We start from the raw sequence: 17299 nt of genomic DNA on the forward strand, positions 1-17299 counted from the left end.
GTTTTTTTTTTTTTTTTTTTTGCTATCCCCATTTTGGTTCCAGTCTAGAATGTTTTCCACAAGATGATGACAGACACCTGCTTGGCTTGGACGCCATCTTTAATTGTTGCCCGTCACTTGGAAACCGGAAGTGAACCAGGAGGCAAAAAAGTCACGTGATTGCAAACAAAGAATACCAAGGTCCAGTACGTCACCAAGTCTGTCAATCACTTTCTTCCCAAGTGTGTCCATACCCTCTTATGATACAGTCGAGTAACGTTTTAAAAATTAATTATTGGGGGAAATTTAAAAATGTGCAGACATCAGCAAAGAGGAAACAAACTGCTTGAGTTAGACACTGTCGATGGAAAGACAGTTTCGATGAGAAACGTGACCTGGGAAATGGGCTGTTTTTTCACTGGAATACATGAGAATGGGTGGGGCTACATGTTATACTGTAGACAGCCAGCAGGGGCGCTAGACCTGTGGTTGCTGCGCATTTGAGAGAAGTTGCACTCTCCAGGTTTTTTACACTCATTTGTTCTTATCGGTGAACCTGCAATGACGAGAATGTAAAAGACATTAGTATGGAATCAATTTTGTGCCAAAATGTTCATACAATACTTTTGAAATATCAAACAAAAACGACAAATCAAAATACAAAAAAAAAGTAAATTTTTTTAGACTGGCAAACAAATTATTCGTGTAATCGTGCAAAATATCAGTCTATTACTCTTCAGAAACCTTTTATTTTTGTTCCGCGTCTTTCTCAGTTTTGTTTGGCGTAATTTATTTTGGTTGCGATTCCAGCTTTCTCGTTTGCGCTCCCTGACTTTTTGCTTGCAGTTTTGGCACAAACTTCACGTGTGGGTGGGCTGTCCAGGAATGCATTCCCATTGGCTAACTTGTGTTTGACTGACAGCTACGCTCAGCCATTCCCCCGGAGGCTGTTGCGGCCATTTCCTACTCGGATTCTGGCGGACTGTTTGACGAGTGACCGATCCATTGACGGTAAACAAGGGTCGAGTGGACTTGTGTACTACTACAACACATACAACACATTTGTCCCGTACTTACACTTTGTTGAATTAATTCAATATCGCAGGGATTAAAGTTCTCCGGCACCATGCCGGATTTCCGGTTTGTAGTGATTGCCCGTGGATTTAAAAAAATAATAAATCGAAAATAAATTGACGGCAATTAAAAAAAAAAAAAAAAAATGACCGTCGAAATCCCTCTTGTGTTTGTCAGCCAATGGTAGTAAAGGAGCGCTCTGAAACTGACAGTATTAGCCAATCAGAAGAAGAATGGGGCGGGTCTAAGGAAAGCCTTTACCCCCTCCTCTCATTTCTTCCTTGCTTCGATGCGGTGCAGTGCTGAAGATCGACACGGAAAGTCACCTCGCGCCGTTACGGCTCCATTCAACGGAGAGAGGGTAAAAAGTAAAAAAAATAAAATAAATGAACTTTTGTGTTGGAGAGAAGGGCGAGGGAGAGAGAGAGAAAACGGAATTGCATGGTGGCGTGGGCAAAATGCAGTTCGTGAACTCTGGGGCAGATGTGACGACCCTAGAGAAAGGTGTTAAAAATAAATGGCGCTGGGCATGGCTGGAGGAGACTGGGCGAGATTATTAAAACTTTTAATGCTCTCTAAATGCCATACTGAATTTCATCTACCTTTGTAACAGTTCACCTTGTGACTGTAGGTTAATTTATTACTTGTTAAGGACAACGCTGAGCACCAAAACTGGATATCAAAAGAAATGTGGTACATACAGGTGGTAGATATAGTAGATGCACTTTTGCCATCTTCTGGCCGTTTTTGGTATTGGATTTTCAAAAGTCAAATTTAATTTTCCATTCATGCAATCTCTGATCCCATGCCCCCACAAACCCCCTGGTATGGCTTGAAAATAAACACACAATCCAAAACACGTACACACACACACACACACACACATATATATATATATATATATATATATATATATATATATATATATATATTAGTTTCTTGCCTGTGTCGACAAAGTTCAGGCTCAGGATTTTTTTTTGCTTTAATCCCTGATATCGTAGTCGCCACTGAAGTCCACTCGATCCTTGTTTACCGTCAATGAATCGGTCACTCGTCAAACAGTCCGCCAGAATCCGAGTAGGGAATGGCTGAGCGTAGCTGTCAGTCAAACACAAGTTAGCCAATGGGAATGCATTCCTGGACAGCCCGCCCACACGTGAAGTTTGTGCCAAAACTGCAAGCAAAAAGTCAGGGAGCGCAAACGAGAAAGCTGGAATCGCAACCAAAATAAATTACGCCAAACAAAACTGAGAAAGACGCGGAACAAAAATAAAAGGTTTCTGAAGAGTAATAGACTGATATTTTGCACGATTACACGAATAATTTGTTTGCCAGTCTAAAAAAATTTGACTTTTTTTTTTGTATTTTGATTTGTCGTTTTTGTTTGATATTTCAAAAGTATTGTATGAACATTTTGGCACAAAATTGATTCCATAACATTGGACCAAAGATGTTTAGAAAGGTTAAGAAATTGTTGTTAATGTATTTACTTGACCTGACTGAATAAACAACTGAAAATCTCTTTTATCATCTGCTGTCTTGAAGTCGTTTCATGCTTTATGAAATGAAGAGATGTCCATGTGCCTTTTGTTCAAAAGGAAAATTTTAGGATATGACGTTTCAGAACATGAAAATCACAACGCACAGAGAATAAGTAACAAGTGAAACAGTCGGGGATGTGCTGAAGTTGATTATTTTCCCAAAAAAAACCCCATCCCCCAACTGTGTATTATTTATCGAATACCACAGTGATCTGCCAATACTCATGTTGTTATTAAATAACAACATGTCGTACTTTTTATCCATTTTTAGTTACGGTTAATGTTGTGGAAAATCTGCAAAACATGTTCCAGGACCGGGCGGCACGGTGGTGTAGTGGTTAGCGCTGTCGCCTCACAGCAAGAAGGTCCTGGGTTCGAGCCCCGTGGCCGGCGAGGGCCTTTCTGTGCGGAGTTTGCATGTTCTCCCCGTGTCCGCGTGGGTTTCCTCCGGGTGCTCCGGTTTCCCCCACAGTCCAAAGACATGCAGGTTAGGTTAACTGGTGACTCTAAATTGAGCGTAGGTGTGAATGTGAGTGTGAATGGTTGTCTGTGTCTATGTGTCAGCCCTGTGATGACCTGGCGACTTGTCCAGGGTGTACCCCGCCTTTCGCCCGTAGTCAGCTGGGATAGGCTCCAGCTCGCCTGCGACCCTGTAGAACAGGATAAAGCGGCTAGAGATGATGAGATGAGAAAAACACATGCCACTACTATTGGCACCCCTGCATTTAATACTTTTTATACACCCTCCCATTGCCATAAGGTTGGCGATCCAGAGCAGGGCATCTGAGCCCATTTCCTCTTTACACAATCTCTCCAGATCATCCAGGGTCCTCGGCCCTCTCTTGCGCTCTCTCTCCTCTTCAGGTTTTCACTGGGGTTCAGCTCAAGGGACTGAGATGGCCAGGGCAGAAGCTTGATTCTGTGATTCTCAGTGAACCATTTTTATGTTGACTTCGGATCATTATCCTGCTGGAAGATCCAATGACGACCCAGTTTTAGTTTCCTCTCAGATGAGCCAGATTCTGATTTAAAATGTCCTGGCATTTCGTGGTGTCCGTGATGCCGTGGACCCGAACAAGGCTTCCAGGGCCTTTGGAGGAAAAACAGCCCCCACAGAACCTCCACCATATTTTACAGTTGGGATCGGGTTCTTTTCATTATAGCCATCCTTCTTTTTACACCAAACCCACCGCATGTGTTTACTGAAAAAAAAAAGCTCCATTTTTGTTCCATCAGACCAGAGAACACGGTTCCAGTCAAAGCTGTACTCGTGTTTCACAAAGTTCAGGCGCTGACATTTGCATGGAGGTGGAGTCTGATGGTGGGTTTGGAGACTTGGAAACCCCAAGATTTTACTTTTTCTTGTAATTCACCAACAGTGATCCTTGGGGATTATTTTTTTTTTTTTGCTTCTCTTCCCCTTCTCCTCACTGTACTTACCAAAATAAACTCGGCATCTCTTCCAGACAACTTTGTAACACTTCCAGTTGGTGTCCATCTCATCTCATTATCTCTAGCCGCTTTATCCTGTTCCACGGGGTCGCAGGCAAGCTGGAGCCTATCCCAGCTGACTACGGGCGAAAGGCGGGGTACACCCTGGACAAGTCGCCAGGTCATCACAGGGCTGACACATAGACACAGACAACCATTCACACTCACATTCACACCTACGCTCAATTTAGAGTCACCAGTTAACCTAACCTGCATGTCTTTGGACTGTGGGGGAAACCGGAGCACCCGGAGGAAACCCACGCGGACACGGGGAGAACATGCAAACTCCGCACAGAAAGGCCCTCGCCGGCCACGGGGCTCGAACCCGGACCTTCTTGCTGTGAGGCGACAGCGCTAACCACTACACCACCATGCCGCCCCAGTTGGTGTCCACTTTTTTTTTTTGCCCTAACAGTAGAAATGGACATTTTCAGGCGAGTAGCTATTTTTTCTAACAATTCCCTGACTTATGAAGGTCAACACACTTCTCCCTCATTTGGTTCGTGTGTTCTCGTCTCTGACCTTTCCCTGTTGATGATGAGGGAATTTGGCCTCTGTGTCACCTCATACTGTATTTGTTCCTTAGTTAAAAAGGAAGTCATGGATGACAGCTTGAAAGTTCCTCCACACTCCAGTCGACTCAACTATCATGATCATTTCCGGATTATCTGGCACACGTGGTTGTTTTTTTTTTTAAATACTTCCATCCATCCATTATTTGTCGCCGCTTATCCTGTTCTACAGGGTCGCAGGCAAGCTGGAGCCTATCCCAGCTGACTACGGGCGAAAGGCGGGGTTCACCCTGGACAAGTCGCCAGGTCATCACAGGGCTGACACATAGACACAAACAACCTTCACAGCTACGGTTAATTTCGAGCCACCAGTTAGCCTAACCTGCATGTCTTTGGAATGTGGGGGAAATCAGAGCATCTACAGGGAGAACATGACAACTCCATACAGAAAGGCTCTCGTCGGCCGCTGGGCTTGAACCTTCTTGCTGTGACGCGACAGTGCAAACCACGACACCACCATGCTGCCTTTTTAAATATTTATTTTATTCAAAGGTTGGATTTTTCTCATTTTTTGTGTGAGATGAAGCGGTTTCACAAAAAGGTGGATTTTTTTTTAACCCTTTTTACAAATCTTGACAAGAGGTAATAATTATAATAATAACAATAATATGTTCAATTTAGGCGGTACGGTGGTGTAGTGGTTAGCGCTGTCGCCTCACAGCAAGAAGGTCCGGGTTCGAGCCCCGTGGCCGGCGAGGGTCTTTCTGTGCGGAGTTTGCATGTTCTCCCCGTGTCCGCGGGGGTTTCCTCCGGGTGCTCCGGTTTCCCCCACAGTCCAAAGACATGCAGGTTAGGTTAACTGGTGACTCTAAATTGAGCGTAGGTGTGAATGTGAGTGTGAATGGTTGTCTGTGTCTATGTGTCAGCCCTGTGATGACCTGGCGACTTGTCCAGGGTGTACCCCGCCTTTCGCCCGTAGTCAGCTGGGATAGGCTCCAGCTTGCCTGCGACCCTGTAGAAGGATAAAGCGGCTAGAGATAATGAGATGAGATTTAGCAAAATTACTCGTGTCATTTAGAAAAAGTGCTTTTTTGACCACAGGTAGCTCCAAAAGGGATGCACTTAAATCATTCTTTATACCATAAAACACATATTTGGTTCCATATCATTGGAAACATAGTTAAGTTTTAATGTTGAATGCCAGTAAGTTTTCAGACTATTTTGATCAAATTAGTATCAAAAAAAGTCCTCTCCGAGACAGCTAATTTTTCAATATAAAATCTCATCTCATTATCTCTAGCCGCTTTATCCTGTTCTACAGGGTCGCAGGCAAGCTGGAGCCTATCCCAGCTGACTACGGGCAAAAGGCGGGGTACACCCTGGACAAGTCGCCAGGTCATCACAGGGCTGACACATAGACACAGACAACCATTCACACTCACATTCACACCTACGCTCAATTTAGAGTCACCAGTTAACCTAACCTGCATGTCTTTGGACTGTGGGGGAAACCGGAGCACCCGGAGGAAACCCACGCGGACACGGGGAGAGCATGCAAACTCCGCACAGAAAGGCCCTCGCCGGCCCCGGGGTTCCTACCCAGGACCTTCTTGCTGTGAGGCGACAGCGCTAACCGCTACACCACCGTGCCGCCTCAATATAAAATAACATATCTAAAATGATTATTTTCATCCTAAAATGTGGTCAAGATATCGGGACATAAATATTAGAGACAACTAACACAAAGCTTATATTTAAAAGCACTATGGAAGTAGCGGATTCCGAATTGTCAAAAAAAAAAAAATGTCCTCTCCGAGAATCACTTCATTCGTTTCTCCCATATTATAGCAGATTACACAAAACTACCATCAAAAAATGACCTGAAATCTGTTCTTTAACTTGTCCTTCACTTAAAAACTGCTACAAGAACCAGTTTGAAAATCAATTTGAATTTTGGACCCCTGTGACACAAACTTTGTACCCTGACTGTAAAACAACCCTGAGATGAGATGGGTGCCAATAATTGTGGAGGACACTGTTGTTACTAATGTTACAGCAGCTATAAATAATGGTTCCATCACGGCCACCCCCACCACTCTGTCGTGTGAAGCAAAAAAAAACCTTCTTATGTGGCTACTCTTATTTTGAAATAACACATAGACTTTGATATGAGGAAGCATTTAAATTTGTTTTTCATTCTAATTTGTGACTGGACAACTGGAAAGTAGGTAAGTTATTTTAATGATGTCCAGGAAGTGAATCTCTCATGTTAGCCCGTCACATCTCACTGCTGTGCTGCTGCTTCCCCCCAGCGCGCGCGACTCTTTTGGGAATTCCGGATCAGACCGGATTTACTTTCACTTTCACTTTCTGCAACGAGCTCCGGCGCTTCTGGCTCTGCTTCCTCGCAAGTAACTGCGTGAATCTGTTCTGTGGCGCTTTGAAAACAATTCGAGAGGCTGTATTTCAGTGAAAGAGCTTTCATCCGAGTGAAAAACATTCCCCAGAACAAGATGACGTCATTAGACATGAGTCCTGCGTCGAAAAAACAGGCAAGTGCTGGATTTTCATTTGTCATCGTAGGCCATGAAACCAGTCCTAACCGATCTCAGCTTTTAAGGAAAGATCTGCAGGTTGACGTGTCAGTGTTTGTTTTTTCCAGGTTGATGGGTTTACAAAGAAGCTCACCAGAGAGGTAAAGTCCTGATCCTGTGTGTTTTTAAAAAAAAAAAAAAACTGACTTCTCGTTGACTGTAACTCGATCGCATTTTCTCTCACACACAGGCAGAGCAGCTCGTCTCAACTTTCTTCCCTCAGATGATTTCAGAAATGGACAACCTGCTCCAGGTGATGTGTCGCATCTTGTGGGAAACTACAACCCCGATTCCAAAAAAGTTGGGACAAAGTACAAATTGTAAATAAAAACGGAATGCAATGATGTGGAAGTTTCAAAATTCCATATTTTATTCAGAATAGAACATAGATGACATATCAAATGTTTAAACTGAGAAAATGTATCATTTAAAGAGAAAAATTAGGTGATTTTAAATTTCATGACAACAACACATCTCAAAAAAGTTGGGACAAGGCCATGTTTCCCACTGTGAGACATCCCCTTTTCTCTTTACAACAGTCTGTAAACGTCTGGGGACTGAGGAGACAAGTTGCTCAAGTTTAGGGATAGGAATGTTAACCCATTCTTGTCTAATGTAGGATTCTAGTTGCTCAACTGTCTTAGGTCTTTTTTGTCGTATCTTCCATTTTATGATGCGCCAAATGTTTTCTATGGGTGAAAGATCTGGACTGCAGGCTGGCCAGTTCAGTACCCGGACCCTTCTTCTACGCAGCCATGATGCTGTAATTGATGCAGTATGTGGTTTGGCATTGTCATGTTGGAAAACGCAAGGTCTTCCCTGAAAGAGACGTCGTCTGGATGGGAGCATATGTTGCTCTAGAACCTGGATATACCTTTCAGCATTGATGGTGTCTTTCCAGATGTGTAAGCTGCCCATGCCACACGCACTAATGCAACCCCATACCATCAGAGATGCAGGCTTCTGAACTGAGCGCTGATAACAACTTGGGTCGTCCTTCTCCTCTTTAGTCCGAATGACACAGCGTCCCTGATTTCCATAAAGAACTTCAAATTTTGATTCGTCTGACCACAGAACAGTTTTCCACTTTGCCACAGTCCATTTTAAATGAGCCTTGGCCCAGAGAAGACGTCTGTGCTTCTGGATCGTGTTTAGATACGGCTTCTTCTTTGAACTATAGAGTTTTAGCTGGCAATGGCGGATGGCACGGTGAATTGTGCTCACAGATAATGTTCTCTGGAAATATTCCTGAGCCCATTTTGTGATTTCCAATACAGAAGCATGCCTGTGTGTGATGCAGTGCCGTCTAAGGGCCCGAAGATCATGGGCACCCAGTATGGTTTTCCGGCCTTGACCCTTACGCACAGAGATTCTTCCAGATTCTCTGAATCTTTTGATATTATGCACTGTAGATGATGATATGTTCAAACTCTTTGCAATTTTACACTGTTGAACTCCTTTCTGATATTGCTCCACTATTTGTCGGCGCAGAATTAGGGGGATTGGTGATCCTTTTCCCATCTTTACTTCTGAGAGCCGCTGCCACTCCAAGATGCTCTTTTTATACCCAGTCATGTTAATGACCTATTGCCAATTGACCTAATGAGTTGCAATTTGGTCCTCCAGCTGTTCCTTTTTTGTACCTTTAACTTTTCCAGCCTCTTATTGCCCCCGTCCCAACTTTTTTGAGATGTGTTGCTGTCATGAAATTTCAAATGAGCCAATATTTGGCATGAAATTTCAAAATGTCTCAGTTTTGACATTTGATATGTTGTCTATGTTCTACTGTCGATACAATATCAGTTTTTGAGATTTGTAAATTATTGCATTCCGTTTTTATTTACAATTTGTACTTTGTCCCAACTTTTTTGGAATCGGGGTTGTATTCAAGTTATCACAGATTAACAAGTATTTATGATGATAAAATGTCTGTCTTCAGGCATCGCTGGTTTTGGAAGACCTTTCTGCTCTCAGAGCGCCGCTGGACATCCCGATACCCGACCCTGCCAAAGAGGAGCTGAAGAGAAAGAAGAAAGAAGAGGTAGTCAAGTCAAAGTCCTTCTCACGGCAGAATCTGGTCTTCCCAGGCAGTCTCCTGTCCCTGTACTAACCAACTCCTTAAGCGTACGGGTGCAGTGCCGATCTCTGTTTCGATAGCCCTCGGACTCTGGCCAGAGTGGGGGACTAGTCCTCTGGTAACCGCGAGAGCTTGACTTCCCCACACGAGTTTGTATTGCAGCGTGCCTTACCAGACGGTAATAGGTACCATTTTTATGATGGTCTTTGGTATGACCCGACTACGAGTAGAACTCACGATCTCCTGGTCGAGAGGCGGACACACTAACCGGTCAAAGAAGACGTAGTTGTGGTCATGTGGGCGAGAGGCGGGGTACACCTGGCGATGACAAGTCGCCAGGTCATCGCAGGGCTGACACATAGACACCCATTCACACCTACCAGATTAGTCTAACCTGCATGCCTTTGGGGAAAACCGAAGCACCCGGAGGAAACCCACGCAGACAGCATGCAAACTCCACACAGAAAGGCCCTCGTCGGCCGCTGGGCTCGAACCCAGGACCTTCTTGCTGTGAGGCGACAGCGCTAACCACTACACCACCGTGCCGCCTAGTTGTGGTCAATTTCAAGAAAATATTCCACCATGAGATACATTCAAGGTCTTTATGTTGAAATGTTTGTGATGACATGAGTGCTTCTGGTGCTAACGTGTTCGTTAAAGTCAGGGTAGGTGATTCTGGAGAAACCAGCCAGATTTTGAACGTGTCCAAGTGAAAATATCCCGCCACGCTCCTTCCAAAGCTACTCCTCCAAAACACATGAACACAAACTGCCTGATTAGTCGACGAAAGAGTGGGAGGAGAGTGTAGAGTGTCATTGTCATATCCAACGACCTCATGACTCATTCCCATGCCAGAAAACAACAAAACATGGCTATTGTTAGTTCTTGCAGCTGTTGACAAACTTGCTAGCTTTCATAAGAGGTTTGCGATAGGTCTGCCTGGCCTTACGGAAGAATCCAGTCACGCACAATGATGTAGGGAGGCTTCCAAACATTCATTCAGACCTGACGGACATTTTACAGCCCTGCAACTGCCACAGACGACAGATTTGTTTCTTGTCTTTTTGGTCAGAGCATTTGATTTGAGAATTTGAAAGAGAATTCCAAAAAATATTTTTTTAAAAATGCGGCGGCACGGTGGTGTAGTGGTTCGCACTGTCGCCTCACAGCAAGAAGGTTCTGGGTTTGAGCCCAGCGGCTGACGGGGGTCTTTCTGTGTGGAGTTTGCATGTTCTCCCCGTGTCTGCGTGGGTTTCCTCCGGGTGCTCCGGTTTCCCCCACAGTCCAAAGACATGCAGGTTAGGATAATTGGTGACCCGAAATTGACCGTGAGTGTGAATGGATGTTTGTCTTGATGTGTCAGCCCTGTGATGATCTGGTCATGTGTCCAGGGTGTCCCCTGCCTCTCGCCTACAGTCAGGTGGAATAGGCTCCAGCTTGCCTGCGACCTTGCACAGGAAAAGCGGTTACGGATAATGGATGGATAACAAAAGTGCTTCTCAAATAAATGCCTTTAATGTCATATTTTCTTTCTACGTGCGAAAAGTTAAATGGCGTTTAACAAGAGAAAAAATTTCCGCTAGATTTCACCGTCAGCTCAGATGCAAAGCAGTAAGAGCTTCTTTTCTCATTCGCCATCTGGTGCAAACACTACACTCTGAAGCCCTACTTGGATTGGATTAGCTTATCAGGGCAACGTCGGTAGTACATTTTTGAGATGTCTCTTCAGTGATAAAGCTCTCACAGCAATAAAATGACATCAGAAGGAGTGAGTTGTATTTTCTCACCGGTCGTCTTTTCTCCAAAGCTGGACGTTTGTGATCATATGATCGCGATCCATTCCCAGCATGGCGTCCGAGCAGTCGGAGAGTAGAGAAGAAACGCTGGGTTTTCTTTCAGCTTGGGGTGAAGTAATGTTCCAGCAACAACTTGAAAAAACAATGAAAAAAAGCACAAAGTACACGAGAAGCATCCATTTTTCATTTCGCAACATGGGAAGTGTTCAATATCTTGGGGAGGGTCACTGGTATGCACACTATCAGAATAAAAACAGCAAAAAGCATCAATCAGACATCTTTTTTTTTTTTTTCAAATGCAAGGCATCATCTTCATAGAAAATCACAGACATGTATCCAGATTAAATATCAGATGATTGCTGAGTTAAGAGAAGATAAAATAAAGTATATAAACATGTCATCTTTTTCCAGAAACAAGCAAAGGAAGGAAAGAAATCCGAAGACAAAGAGGAAGACGAAGGTAAATTCCCGAAAAGCATCTTTTACTTAATATTTTATAAAAGGCTGTTCTACATCCTTGTGAAGCTGCACTTTGTTGTTCAAGACCCAAACTAAATCCATTAAGTTATACAGTATTCGCTAAAATGAGCGTTTTGTGATGCAGCTGGTCCTCCCTGTGGTCCCATCGCCAGTAACGAGAAAGTGGACAATCTCATTAAAGAGATAAAACCCCACATTCAGATGCTGAAAGAAAAACTCAATACAGTAAGAACTCAGATTTTAACCTGGACTCAACTTTCATTTGTTGTGTACAGTGCCTTGGATAAGTCAGGATGTATCCTCTTCCTGGAAGAACCCAGAGTTTGTTCGAAAACTGAGCAAACAGAAATAACGGAGAAGTGTTTGCCCGTGTTTGAGCTCATGTATGTAGAAGAGGGCAGTCAGCGCTTTCCTTTGAATGTTTGATATTGCCCTTTGGTGCATCACCCATTCAAAGAGATGTACAACTTATCTTCATGTACACTACCGTTCAAAAGTTTGGGGTCACCCAGACAATTTTGTGTTTGTTTTCCATGAAAAGTCACACTTTTATTTCCCACCATAAGTTGTAAAATGAATAGAAAATATAGTCGAGACATTTTTCTGGCCATTTTGAGCATTTAATCGACCCCACAAATGTGATGCTCCAGAAACTCAATCTGCTCAAAGGAAGGTCAGTTTTATAGCTTCTCTAAAGAGCTCAACTGTTTTCAGCTGTGCTAACATGATTGTACAAGGGTTTTCTAATCATCCATTAGCCTTCTGAGGCAATGAGCAAACACATTGTACCATTAGAACACTGGAGTGAGAGTTGCTGGAAATGGGCCTCTATACACCTATGGAGATATTGCACCAAAAACCACACATTTGCAGCTAGAATAGTCATTTACCACATTAGCAATGTATAGAGTGGATTTCTGATTAGTTTAAAGTGATCTTCATTGAAAAGAACAGTGCTTTTCTTTCAAAAATAAGGACATTTCAAAGTGACCCCAAACTTTTGAACGGTAGTGTATCTTTTTTTTTTTTTTCACCTTTATTGGATAGGACAGTGTAGAGACAGGACAGGAAATGAGTGGGAGAGAGAGACGGGGAGGGATCGGGAAATGACCTCGGGTCGGAATCGAACCCAGGTCCCCGGATTTATGGTATGGTGCCTTAGCCACCTGAGCCACGACGCCCCCAACGGTAGTGTATCTTAGAAGAATTGAGTCTTGACCCTCAACGCTTGGTAGCTGTCATGTGACAGGTTAGGAATTGGCAACGTCCTCAAACAGTGTTCTGGTTTTGGTTTTCAAGACATCTCCCAAAATTTGAGCATCCTGCAGAGCACCGCTAATGGAAAGAATATGCCAAAAGCACAACATCTACCAAAACATAGTGACCAGGTGAAGCAGGGATTAGTCAGAGGTGCCAAAATTACCGCTGAACATGATGCTACCACCGCCATGCTTTACAGAGGGGATAGTGTTCTCAGAGTGATGAGCCGCGTTGAGTTCTGGGTTATTGGATCGACTTTGAGAACACGATTAAATCCATTTCAGTTCACGTATAGAAGGCACTGTACACTGAATTTAGCGGCTACAGTTCATATAGGAAACGATGCGTTTGATAATCCGATACTTCTGCATCAGGTGTCCATGTGGGTACAGCTGCAGATCCCCAGGATTGAGGATGGGAACAACTTTGGTGTCGCCGTGCAGGTGATTCTCAAATTCGCGACTTGTTGTTTTTTCGTATTTGATGGAAATATTTTGATTACTGACATGATGATGACTTTCAAATGAAACGGCTGTAATTCTACAGGAAAAGGTATTCGAGCTGCTGACCAACACCCGCACCAAGATCGAAGGATTCCAGACGCAGATCACAAAGTAAGTGATGCTGCTCGTGTCCAAACAAATGGCAAACAAAAAAAAGTTTGTGTAGTGTATCAGAGTCAGATACGGAGTTAGGGGCGGCACGGTGGTGTAGTGGTTAGCACTGTCGCCTCACAGCAAGAAGGTTCTGGGTTCGAGCCCAGCGGCCAACGGGGGCCTTTCTGTGTGGAGTTTGCATGTTCTCACCTGTGTCTGCGCAGGTTTCCTCCACAGTCCAAAGCCTTGCAGGTTAGGTTAATTGGTGGCTCTAAATTGGCCGTAGGTGTGAATGGTTGTTTGATGATTTGGCGACTCGTCCAGGGTGTACCCCGCCTCTCGCCCATAGTCAGCTGGGATAGGCTCCAGCTTGCCCGCGACCCTGCACAGGATAAGCGGTTACAGATAATGGATGGATGGATGGCACAGAGGTGGTTTAAAACAAGATCCAAACATGCTGAATAACCAGTCCGATGTCCTGGTTGAACTCCAGAAAATGATGAGCTCTGCTGGTGGTAATGGGTAGTGTCCTGGTTTGGTGTTACAGTGTGGAAAATACAGGATATGTTTTGTTTTCCAGCAGCTTATCTATTAGGATTTAATCCTATAACAATGTTCTGAGTTAAAGGCTGTTTTGTTTCGTGTTCAGGTATTACAGCGAGAGAGGTGATGCTGTGGCCAAGGCTGCCAAACAACCACATGTGGTGAGGATTAAGCTCATTTTTATTTCTTCAGAGAACTGTACGTGACCTTTCAGAAGGTTATATGGAAGGAATAAATCACTTGGTGTCATGCTGTAATAGAAAAATCATCAAGAACGGGGTGATGCAAGGAAGCAGAGTTACTAGTATGACTCAAAAGTGGATTACTTTCCAATAAGTGTCTCCAAGTGTTTTTTTCCACCCACTTATTCCACAGCAAATTTGTGCATTTCTTCTGATGAAAGTTACATTTAACGTTGTAGAACGCCCACAGAACAAGTTTGTTCCTGTTCTTACTTACAGAAGCTGTAAACAGTCGTTCCCTCCGTCTCTTGAAGCTAATAAGGCAACAACAACGGCAGCGTTTCATGTTTCGAAGAAACCGCAAATTTTAAACTGCTACACTACTGTTCAAAAGTTTGGGGTCACCCAGACAATTTTGTGTTTTCCATGAAAAGTCACACTTTTATTTCCCACCATAAGTTGTAAAATGAATAGAAAATATAGTCAAGACATTTTTCTGGCCATTTTGAGCATTTAATCGACCCCACAAATGTGATGCTCCAGAAACTCAATCTGCTCAAAGGAAGGTCAGTTTTATAGCTTCTCTAAAGAGCTCAACTGTTTTCAGCTGTGCTAACATGATTGTACAAGGGTTTTCTAATCATCCATTAGCCTTCTGAGGCAATGAGCAAACACATTGTACCATTAGAACACTGGAGTGAGAGTTGCTGGAAATGGGCCTCTATACACCTATGGAGATATTGCACCAAAAACCAGACATTTGCAGCTAGAATAGTCATTTACCACATTAGCAATGTATAGAGTGCATTTCTGATTAGTTTAAAGTGATCTTCATTGAAAAGAACAGTGCTTTTCTTTCAAAAATAAGGACATTTCAAAGTGACCCCAAACTTTTGAACGGTAGTGTATGTCCTGAAGTTGGAGGAAAACGTAAAGCGTTACAAAGCGCGGACACTGGAGACTCCTTCCTTAAAGGAACAGTCCACCGTACTTCCATAATGAAATATGCTCTTATCTGAATTGAGACGAGCTGCTCCGTACCTCTCCGAGCTTTGTGCGACCTCCCAGTCAGTCAGACGCGCTGTCACTCCTGTTAGCAATGTAGCTAGGCTCAGCATGGCCAATGGTATTTTTTGGGGCTGTAGTTAGATGCGACCAAACTCTTCCGCGTTTTTCCTGTTTACATAGGTTTATATGACCAGTGATATGAAACAAGTTCAGTTACACAAATTGAAACGTAGCGATTTTCTATGCTGTGGAAAGTCCGCACTATAATGACAGGCGTACTAACACCTTCTGCGCGCTTCGGCAGCGCACTGATACGGAGCTCAGATATCAATGCGCTGCCGAAGCGCGCAGAAGGTGTTAGTACGCCTGTCATTATAGTGTGACGTCAGGCGAAATACCTCAATTGTCACGGAATCCCAAGACAGTGAAGCATGGTGGTGGGAGCATCATGTAGTGGGCAGGCTTTTCATCTCCGTTTTTTATCAGGATCAAGCTGTATAAAGCTGATCGAGACAAATCCCTGAAGACCTGCAGCTGTAATTGCAGCCAAAGGTGGTTCTGCCAAGTACTGGCCCAGAGGAGTGAATACTTATGCAGGCAACAAATGTGAAGATGTTTCTGAATCTGTTTATGCGGAATGTCTGCCCTACAAGTCCACGTATGAATCGTTACAATAGAAATGATGTCCTAACCCTAACCCATTACAGCTAGGTTACTTTTTATCCATTTCTTGTTACATTTGCATTTTAAAATCAGATATTAGCTTCGGTCTACTAGACTGCATTCATGTGTCCTCACGACTGCATTACTACAGGGTGATTACAGACAGCTTGTTCACGAGTTGGATCAGCACCAGTACTGTGAGCTGCGCATCGTGGTTCTGGAGATTCGCAATACATACGTACGTTTTGACACACAATCTTCTACACTGGTGTTTGACTGTGACACGCTGCAGCGTGACTCTCGACGTGTTGATCGATTGTGGTTTTAATTCCAGGCTGTGCTGTTTGACGTCATCAGCAAGAACTATGACAAGATTAAGAAGCCCAGAGGAGATTGTAAAGCTCTTATCTACTGAGAAACAAACACCATCAACACTTGTTTAAATATTGCATATTAGATTTCGGTTTGTGATGCTTCCTCACAAAGCGGAGACAGATGTGAAATCGCCTTTGTTCATCTTTACATAATAAAGCAGTGACATTGTGTACATTCTTTGAATGCTTCAGTTTTTTTTATACTCAAGGAAACAAAAAAACTGTCATTATGTTCATTGTATATTTGAGCAAAATCTTTCAGACGCAGCATCTAGATTCAACCGAATGTTAAAATGATTATTACTATATTAATATATAAACTATATTATATTTATCGCTTTAATCTAGACGGCCTTTCAGATTTTTCAAGTGTAGGTTATAAAAAGAATTTTCCCCGACACCCAATTACTGGGCTTTCCCCGTTCGCACAAGGAGGCATTGTGGGATCCAAGTTTGAAACAGGAGAGAAAAATGGAGGACGTGAGTGTGCGAATGAAATGTGAAAGACCGACTAAAGCGAGAAGAAAAGACGTTATGTTATACCCGAAGGAAAGGAAACGCAGGACCAAGCTAATAAATATCGGCGCTCAGCGAGCACCTCGGTGTGATCAGCTGTTCGTTTAGCGACAGAATGATGGTAAACCTGCGCATGCGCATACGGACTTCCTCTGTCTGCTTGACTGCGCGATTTCATGCACATTATTTGTTTTAATCCCCTCAAATTAAATAACTTCCCAGCCACAGAATGGCCTGATATTTTGTCAGATATTACAGAAATAAACATATAATCACAATGACCACATTTCAGACGGAACTAAATTTCACCGATTTTTTTTAAATCAAAAGGGCGTCTAGCTTTAAAGTGCATATCGCGGGTAAATTCAGGAGCAAGATCAATGTAATTCTCCTATTTTAGATTAAACTTTTGTCAAATATCTGTCACATTTTGTGCAATTTTTTTACCTTGCGCAATACCAGAAAAATTCAGTTGAAATCAAGACATTTGAGGCGAATTGGGGGCGGCACGGTGGTGTAGTGGTTAGCGCTGTCGCCTCACAGCAAGAAGGTCCGGGTTCATGGCTGTCGAGGGCCTTTCTGTGCGGAGTTCGCATGTTCTCCCCGTGTCCGC

General features: G+C 43.5%; 1 protein-coding gene across 1 annotated transcript; it reads left to right on the plus strand.

Moving 5' to 3' along the window:
• Positions 1-6875: 6875 nt before the first annotated feature.
• psme1 (proteasome activator subunit 1) lies at positions 6876-16343 on the plus strand. Its single transcript, XM_060921002.1, has 11 exons — positions 6876-7149; positions 7260-7292; positions 7382-7444; positions 9131-9232; positions 11476-11524; positions 11669-11769; positions 13179-13247; positions 13351-13418; positions 14050-14104; positions 15948-16034; positions 16131-16343. Exons 1-11 carry the CDS (start codon positions 7111-7113, stop codon positions 16209-16211), a joined length of 747 nt encoding a protein of 248 aa, XP_060776985.1. The 5' UTR covers positions 6876-7110; the 3' UTR covers positions 16212-16343.
• Positions 16344-17299: the final 956 nt, after the last annotated feature.

This window comes from Neoarius graeffei, chromosome 5 (genome assembly GCF_027579695.1).
Source record: "Neoarius graeffei isolate fNeoGra1 chromosome 5, fNeoGra1.pri, whole genome shotgun sequence".
In the NCBI taxonomy this organism is placed as follows: Eukaryota; Metazoa; Chordata; class Actinopteri; order Siluriformes; family Ariidae; genus Neoarius; species Neoarius graeffei.

Coding starts and splice junctions, on each gene's coding strand:
- psme1 (XM_060921002.1), top strand. CDS start 7,111: ATGACGTCATTAGACATGAGTCCTGCGTCGAAAAAACAG. Junction 9,233..11,475: donor AGAGAAAGAAGAAAGAAGAG/GTAGTCAAGTCA, acceptor ATCTTTTTCCAG/AAACAAGCAAAGGAAGGAAA. Junction 11,525..11,668: donor AGACAAAGAGGAAGACGAAG/GTAAATTCCCGA, acceptor TTTGTGATGCAG/CTGGTCCTCCCTGTGGTCCC.